The sequence below is a fragment of the Spea bombifrons genome, chromosome 4 (genome assembly GCF_027358695.1).
Source record: "Spea bombifrons isolate aSpeBom1 chromosome 4, aSpeBom1.2.pri, whole genome shotgun sequence".
Taxonomy (NCBI): Eukaryota; Metazoa; Chordata; class Amphibia; order Anura; family Pelobatidae; genus Spea; species Spea bombifrons.
This window is the reverse complement of record NC_071090.1, coordinates 25,860-34,244: the sequence shown is the minus strand read 5'-3', so window position 1 is coordinate 34,244 and position 8,385 is coordinate 25,860. Positions and strand designations below refer to the sequence as shown.

The 8,385-nt window shown below is 49.5% G+C and overlaps 1 protein-coding gene across 2 annotated transcripts; it reads left to right on the top strand.

Moving 5' to 3' along the window:
* Positions 1 to 1,412: 1,412 nt before the first annotated feature.
* On the top strand, positions 1,413 to 4,930 carry RERG (RAS like estrogen regulated growth inhibitor). 2 transcript variants are annotated; one of them, XM_053464167.1, is made up of 5 exons: positions 1,413 to 1,497; positions 2,495 to 2,614; positions 2,889 to 2,945; positions 3,298 to 3,371; positions 4,321 to 4,930. In XM_053464167.1, the coding sequence occupies exons 2-5, from the start codon at positions 2,554 to 2,556 to the stop codon at positions 4,726 to 4,728; spliced, it is 600 nt and encodes a 199-aa protein (XP_053320142.1). In that variant the 5' UTR covers positions 1,413 to 1,497; positions 2,495 to 2,553; the 3' UTR covers positions 4,729 to 4,930. The 2 variants fall into 2 exon arrangements, with proteins under 2 accessions (XP_053320142.1, XP_053320141.1); XM_053464166.1 differs by having other exon boundaries at positions 1,416 to 1,562.
* Positions 4,931 to 8,385: the final 3,455 nt, after the last annotated feature.

Below are 8,385 nucleotides of genomic sequence, written 5' to 3'. Positions count from 1 at the left end.
AGACACTGGCATTTGGGAAAGGGACTGGCCAAACTAAACAGGGACACCTGGCAGGTATATGGGCAGCTCTATGGTAAAACGTCAGGCTGGAGGCCAGTGAGTGACAGAGCGTCGGAGGAATCCTCACATCCTGCGCTAATTAACCCTATAATAATAACTTACCGGTAATAACCCCTTACTGGTTTAACCCTTTGGTGGGTGACGAGTGATTGGGCAATGTCACTGTCCAATATAATAATCACTTACCGGTTTAACCCTTTGGCGGGTGACGAGTGATTATATAACAATGAGGCAAAATTGCTCTTTTCCACGATGCCCGCACTCCAGTGGAATGGTGCTTAGGATCTGTCGCCCAAGGGCCCTGCAGGAAGAATAACGTTCCACCCGAGCCCCTCGCACCCTGGGGTATCACCTCAGCTGAGCCCCTCGCACCCTGGGGTATCACCTCAGCCCAGCCCCTTGCACCCTGGGGTATCACCTCAGCCCAGCCCCTTGCACCCTGGGGTATCACCTCAGCCCAGCCCCTTGCACCCTGGGGTATCACCTCAGCCCAGCCCCCCGCACCCTGGGGTATCACCTCAGCTCAGCCCCCCGCACCCTGGAGTATCACCTCAGCTCAGCCCCCCACACCCTGGGGTATCACCTCAGCTCAGCCCCCACACCCTGGGGTATCAGCCCCCCGCACCCTGGGGTATCAGCCCCCCGCACCCTGGGGTATCACCTCAGCTCAGCCCCCCGCACCCTGGGGTATCACCTCAGCCCCTTGCACCCTGAGGTATCAGCTCAGCCCCCCGCACCCTGGGGTATCACCTCAGCTCAGCCCCCCGCACCCTGGGGTATCACCTCAGCTCAGCCCCCCGCACCCTGGGGTATCACCTCAGCCCCTTGCACCCTGAGGTATCAGCTCAGCCCCCCGCACCCTGGGGTATCACCTCAGCTCAGCCCCTCGCACCCTAGGGTATCACCTCAGCCCCTCGCACCCTAGGGTATCACCTCAGCTCAGCCCCTCGCACCCTAGGGTATCGCCTCAGCTCAGCCCCTCGCACCCTAGGGTATCGCCTCAGCTCAGCCCCTCGCTCCCTAGGGTATCGCCTCAGCTCAGCCCCTCGCTCCCTAGGGTATCACCTCAGCTCAGCTCAGCCCCTCGCACCCTAGGGTATCACCTCAGCTCAGCCCCTCGCACCCTGGGGTATCATCTGCTTGTATGAAGCTTCCCATCGGTAACCGATACAACCCTTTTTCATGGAGGTTTTGGGGTTTTTACTTCCCTCCTCGGAAGGATTTGGTTTGCGCTCCCCGCTTACGCATCACGTGATCCAGGTTCAGGTCTAGCGCGAAGTCCGGTCCGGGTTTTCCCCGCAGTCTCCGGCAGGAGGCGCCTGACTCCGGGATCCGAGCAGCGGCCGCAGCAGTCACCGGAGCCCGTGGGCAGCGAGTCAGTCACCGGAGCCCGTGGGCAGTGGGTTCTTTGCAGTGGCTGCACACGGTGTATTACAGGTTCGTGGAGGAGACAATCGCAGGTTTATTATCGGATCCACGCGTACAGACCCTGGTATCAGCAGGTGTGTGCACGGGGGGTTATTCTTTGACAGGGTGGGCATAAACTATAAAGGTCTGCCCTGCATAATGCATAGATAAATCAGCGAGCCTGCCCCCTGTATAATGTATAGATAGATCAATGACCGTCCCCTGTATAATGTATAGATAAATTAGTGACCCGGCCCCTGTATAATGTATAGATAAATCAGTGACCCGGCCCCTGTATAATGTATAGATAAATCTGTGACCAGCCCACTGTATAATGTATAAATAAATCCTTTGACCGGCCCCCTGTATAATGTATTGATAAATCAGTGACCCGGCCCCTGTATAATGTATAGATAAATAAGTGACCCGGCCCCTGTATAATGTATAGATAAATCAGTGACCCGGCCCCCTGTATAATGTATAAATAAATCAGTGACCCGGCCCCCTGTATAATGTATAGATAAATCTGTGACCAGCCCACTGTATAATGTATAAATAAATCAGTGACCGGCCCCCTGTATAATGTATAGATAAATCAGTGACCGGCCCCTTGTATAATGTATAGATAAATCAGCGAGCCGGCCCTGTGTGATGTATGGTTATATCAGTGAGCCGGCCCCCTGTGTGATGTATAGTTATATCAGCGAGCCGGCCCTGTGTGATGTATGGTTATATCAGCTAGCCGGCCCCCTGTGTGATGTATGGTTATATCAGCTAGCCGGCCCCCTGTGTGATGTATAGTTATATCAGCGAGCCGGCCCTGTGTGATGTATGGTTATATCAACTAGCCGGCCCTGTGTGATGTATGGTTATATCAGCGAGCCGGCCCTGTGTGATGTATGGTTATATCAACGAGCCGGCCCTGTGTGATGTATGGTTATATCAACAAGCCGCCCCTGTGTGATGTATAGTTATATCAGCGAGCCGGCCCTGTGTGATGTATACAGTATGTCTCTCTGTGATGCAGGATGGGAGAGGATCGCTGAGCAGCTCGAAATCCGTCAAGAAATCGTTTCCTTCGGCGAAATGGCGAAAAGCGCAGAAGTGAAAGTGGCCGTGTTTGGGAGAGCGGGGGTGGGGAAGTCTGGTGAGTCTTATTGTTACCCCGGGGGGTCCATGTGGCGGTGCCCCCCCTTAACCCCTACTTGGCCGGAAGTGGTCGGAGAAGGTGAGGAGACATTGAGAGAGAGAATTACTGGGAGACTTGGGTTCCTCTGTGTGGCAATGTGGCCCCGACCCCCGATGAGTGCCCCCGCCCCCCGATGAGTGCCCCCGCCCCCCGATGAGTGCCCCCCCAAGAGCACCACCAGTCCATGACTCCATCAGTAAATATCTGCCGGACTTTCTTTCTCTTTTCGTAGCTCTCGTGGTGAGATTTCTAACCAAACGCTTCATTTGGGAATACGATCCAACCTTAGGTGAGATTTATTCATTTTTCTCTAAATATTCTCATTCTGAGAGTAAGTCTGGCTCGTTAAGTGCGGGTCCGTTCCAGTCGCCTCTCTTTCGTCATTATGGTTGATGATTAGTTTTACAGAGATAGACGGGAATGTGTTTTATGATGTGAGATTAAAGGGCAGGAAGATACATTGAACATCTTTCTGGTGTAGGTGGCAGGCTGCAGTTTGACGCTGTGGTGATGATGAATAATGAATGCGTTATGAATGAAATGTATAGAAATGCGAATGGCGAATCCCTGAGCCGGTTTCTAATCTGAAATGATTTTTAAAACTCTGCGTGTTTCTAATCGATTCTTTTTTCTATCTTTAGAGTCGACGTATCGGCATCAGGCCACTATTGACGATGAAGTTGTTTCCATGGAGCTGCTTGATACGGCCGGGCAGGTGAATGTTTCCGTGTCGATGGCTCGGCGATTCATTCGTAGAAGCGCTGGGGTCAGGGGACGGGGTGGGAATCGCTTCGTTACCTGCATGGAAAGGGCAGAACCGCGGCTGGCGGTAGGCGGCCCGGCCTTTGTAGCCCCCAGCAGCTCGATGGTCAGGGTTTGTGCAGCACAAACGCACCAGATATTGTTCATTTTCTAACGAACGTCGTGTTTCTGCAGAACAATCATCCCACGCCAGCAGCCGCTCTGAAAAGAAAAGCTGTCCTTGGCTGTCAGCTCGTCGCTCTCTGCTGAAGCACGAATGCGATTTTTCTGTAATGTGCTTTAGCTTATTAGCGCTAAAGCTTTAGGAATGGCTATTATTCCATTTTAGTACACGAACAATCTGTTACTGGCTAGTTGGGCACAGGCCCCAGGGTGACTTCCCAGCGGCCGGGGTGGAAAGCAGGGCCACTTGTACCATAGGCACTGTGTTAATGACTATGTTGGGCCCCTGGGGAGCCATTATCTAGGAGCAGGACAGTTAGGAGTGAGAGGCCCTAAGTGTGGGTCTTGGGGCAAGTTCCCCTTTTTGCCCTACACAAAGCACAGCGCTGACTGCCTGGCACGCTTAACTCTTAATGCCTCTTTTCCAAACTTCCTTGCCAGGGCCACTTAGTCATTCCCTGGGTTTACTAGCCGTAGCTCTCCCTCTTCTCGCCCAGGCGGTTTTAAGTGGAAGGGAGTGCGGCCAAACACCGCTCCCCTGCCTGGAAAAAGAGAGAAATGTGCCAGAGACCCAGAGTGTCGGGATGCTGTCTGGAGGGGTCCCAGGCGTGTGCAGGTTTCAGGCTTTCCTTGAGTGTTACAGAACTTATTATCAGAGCTCATTAGTAATATATTGCGCTAATAAAGACACAGCCATCCAGCCAATGATTCCATTCATTTCCCTGCGTCTTCTTCTACAGGAAGATCCTATCCAGAGAGAGGGCCATGTGCGCTGGGGAGAAGGCTTCATCGTTGTCTATGATATCACCGACAGAGGGAGCTTCGAGGAAGTATTACCTTTTAAGAATCTACTAGATGACGTTAAAAAGCCGAAGAATGTTACGCTGATCTTGGTTGGGAATAAAGCTGATCTGGATCATTCTAGACAAGTTACCACTGAAGAGGGAGAAAAACTGGCTGCGGAGCTCGCGTGTGCCTTCTACGAGTGCTCGGCCTGCACGGGCGAAGGAAACATCACCGAGGCCTTTTACGAGCTGTGCCGAGAAGTAAGACGTCGGAAAATGGTCCAGGGAAAGACCAGGAGGAGAAGCTCTACCACCCACGTGAAACAAGCGATTAACAAAATGCTAACTAAAATCAGCAGCTGAAGATCTGGTGAAGCCGCCGGCGCGGCACCCGCTGCTGCGGAAACCTTTCCTTGCACCCCGCAGAAATGATATGTTTTAATGGTAATGCTTTTCAAGTTGTTCAGTGAGAATAACCTCATTATTTATTTCCTGGCACAGTTGGGCTTTTGCTAATCATGGAACAGCTTTGTGTTCTAAATGTTAAAAATAACAAGATGTTCCGCACCCGCCGCAAAATGATTTCCAAACCAAATATCTCCGTTACTAAAGAGGAACTAAAATAAGAAAGAGAATAGAATGCATGACTCGTGGTGTTGGGAAAGTATACATTTCTGTATAACCTCCGAAGGCAGTTATTGCCCTTAAAATATGGTTATCTGGAACCTTCTTCCTACGGCAGATGTGATATCCGTAGTTAAGTGAGATCTGGCACACATTCGCCATATTAACGCATCCGTTATTGGAGAGCGGATTTCATTTTCCATGAACTCCGGTACATTTTACTACATGCGAATCCGTGCAAACATTGCAGCCTTTTCTCAGTCGATTCGCTCCTCCCCTTCCTGCTCTACTTAAAACAGGAAGCACCCCCCCCCCCGAGTGCACAGGAAACGCCCCCCGAGTACACCCTGCATGTTTTCGGAGCATCCATGCGAAATGAGAACCATGCATGCTTCAGTTTATGTGCAGTAAAGATGGAAGCAAATCAAGCGCGGCTTTACGCAAATTCCGCCCCTACGCCATGCGTGTGCCGCGGCTCGGCCAATTTCTTCCTATTTATTTCATGTATGGGGTATGTGTATCATGGTCGTGCTAAGGGGGTCAACCAGGAGCCCACGGGTTGTAGAAGTAAATGTCCTAGTAATGTGCAATGCATGCCGATGAAGAAATGTAATGAGATTTCCTACTGAAAAACTGTATTCTTTGTACATATATAAAAATACATAACTAAGAATGTAAAGTTACATTTCATGCGTAACAATAAAAATACATTTACGAATGAAATGTGTCTTCCTACTTTATTGAAAACCCTACATTATTGAGTTGTTCACCATCTAGGTGCGTGCATGATTTAACCTCTTCAGCGCCGATGTTTTTTAGTACCTTACATTTTTACCACATGTTGGTTTAAGGCTAGGTTTCCACTTGGGTTTTTGTCCTGCGTTATTTTCTTAATGAAAAACGCCAGGAAAAACGCCAAGAAAACTGCCACTGCATTTACCTGCGTTTTGGAGTTTTTTCTGGCGTTTTAGCCTTTCTGTGGAAATTGCTTTTTTTGACCTTAGGCAGTTTTTCCAGCCTTTACACGTTAGAATTGTCACCCAGCTAAAAGGGATTCGGATAAATGGCAAGTATCTGCCCCCTCCTGATGTCATTTCCTTGGTAGAGTTCTACTTAAACGCCCCGGCGGACCCTTTTGTCTCTTTTCTGTGGTTTGTAAGGCATGCTTTATTCCGAATGTCTGCTCCTCGAGGAAGATTGGCCCCAAATGATGGTGCAAATTGTTTGCTGTTGCTTTTGGCACGCAGGATCCAGTTGGTTTGTTTGTAATGGCATGTTTGGTCCCAATGGTGTAAAAATTCAATATGAACTTTGTTTTGTGTGAAACTGTTTGTTTCCAGCCTATTTCTCGTAGGATACACAGATACTGGGTCCATCCTCTGCATTGTAACTGTGGAAAAAAACGCCATAAAAAACACCAAGGCAAAACCCACATGGCTTTTTCATGGCGTTTTTTTTCTCTCCTATAGACTTCTATTGGAGAAAAAACGCCAAGATTTCCTTGCAAAAAACGCCAGAGTGTCAACATGCTGTGATTCTGAAAAACTGCCACAGAGCCCAAAAAGCAGAAAAACGCCAGAGGACTGAAAAAACGCCAGGTGGATATGGCATTGTGCAATCTCCTATTGAAGAACAGCTAACATCTGGCCGCAGCGTTTTTTCACTGTGGCTGAATTGGCGTTATTATGGGCGTTTTTAGCAAAAAAAAAATACCCAAGTGGAAACCTAGCCTAACCAAGATTCCCCTATTCTGTATTTAGTGAACCAACACAAATTGACACAAATAAGGCTGTCTTTTGAAACCATAGAAATATTTTATTAGACCGGAGGCTTCTATTATGCAATATATCTTTCTTTATTAAATTCCCAACAGCAAAGAAAAAAAACCAAAACAAATATATATTTAAATCAGGGCTTGACAAATTTTTTTAAATCTAGGAGCCAGCTAAAAAAGTTAGGAGCCAGGACTTTTTTTTGCCCTACACTCACACTTTGCCCCAGCACTCACCCCTGCACCCACACTTTGCCCCAGCACTCACAGTCTCACACTTTACCCCGGAACTTTGCCCCAGCACTCACACTTTGCCCCAGCACTCACACTTTGCCCCAGCACTTTGCCCACACTAAAAAGCACCAGTGCATACTTTTAATTACTATTAATTAATCCCATTAATTATGTCCCCAGTTTCCCATAGGCATCTTTGTAACTAAATAGCTTCCCATAGTCCCATGTTTAGTGACAAAGATGCCTATGGGAAACTGGGGACAGAATTTGCCTTAGCTTCCCATAATCTCATGTTTAGTGACAGATGCCTATGGGAGACTGGGGGCAAAGGCAAACTCTGTCCCCAATTTCCTATAGGCATCTTTGTCACTAAATAGCTTCCCATAGGCCCATGTTTAGTGACAAAGATGCCTATAGGAAATTGGGGACAGAGTTTGCCTTTGCCCCCAGTCTCCCATAGCCATCTTTGTCCCAGCCTCCCACTGCCAAGCATGCCCCCAGTTACTTCCACTTACCTGACCCCGATTCCCGCTGCTGCTGCCGGCGGCTCCACCCTCCTCACTGAACAGGGCTGGCACCGCCCACAAAGGTCACTGAGCAGCGCTGGTGCTGCCCCACGAAAGTTATTGAGTGGCGCCGGCTGACTCACTTCTATTTCGAATCGACAGGGGCAGCATTTTAATAAGCCGTCCCCGTTGATCCGAAATAGAATTGAGTCAGCTGGCCAGCGCGACTCAGTGACCCTCGTGGGCGGTGACAGCCCCGTTCAGTGAGGGGGGTGGGCGGAGCCGCCTGCAGCAGCGGGGTTGTCTGCATTGCACAGACGCCCGCTGCTGCCGGAAAGGAGGATCCAAGTCCCCTGCAACGCCGCGGGGGACCTGGATCCTAAACCCAATTATAGGTTTGGCTCACAAACACCTAGCGCCAGGAAAAAATTATCAGTCGCCATGGCGACCTGGCGCCTGGGATTTGTCGAGCCCTGATTTAAATAGTAAATGTAGTTTTCCTCTCCCTCCAATCAATGTGTGCCCAGGTCTTTTAATACCCAGTTCCTCCATTTGCATTGATACCCATAGTCTTAATGACAATCCGCTTCCACAAGGCAACTGTGGTCGTAATTAACCCTCTGTGGCCGACTCCACCTCGGAATACAACTTTACTCGAATTGAGCATCGATTTTTCCATGACTAATCCAACCCTTTCCAGATCTCTTTAGGGATCCATCGTGCAATCAACACACGTTAAGTCTTTCTAAAGAGGAAGCTGTGACGTGGCCCTTGGCGAGGGCTCCCTTTCTACTCCTCTCTAACGTGAAGTAGTGCCCAGGATCTGATCTTTTCTCACCTCTCCTCTTTCTCACTCCCCTGGCTTATACGGTTCATAGTAAGATC

Excerpts from the sequence above, each read along its gene's own strand:
- RERG (XM_053464167.1), top strand. The coding sequence starts at position 2,554 with ATGGCGAAAAGCGCAGAAGTGAAAGTGGCCGTGTTTGGGAGAGCGGGG. Across the intron at positions 2,615-2,888 it reads AGCGGGGGTGGGGAAGTCTG|CTCTCGTGGTGAGATTTCTA; the intron begins GTGAGTCTTATT and ends CTCTTTTCGTAG. Across the intron at positions 3,372-4,320 it reads TGCTTGATACGGCCGGGCAG|GAAGATCCTATCCAGAGAGA; the intron begins GTGAATGTTTCC and ends CTTCTTCTACAG.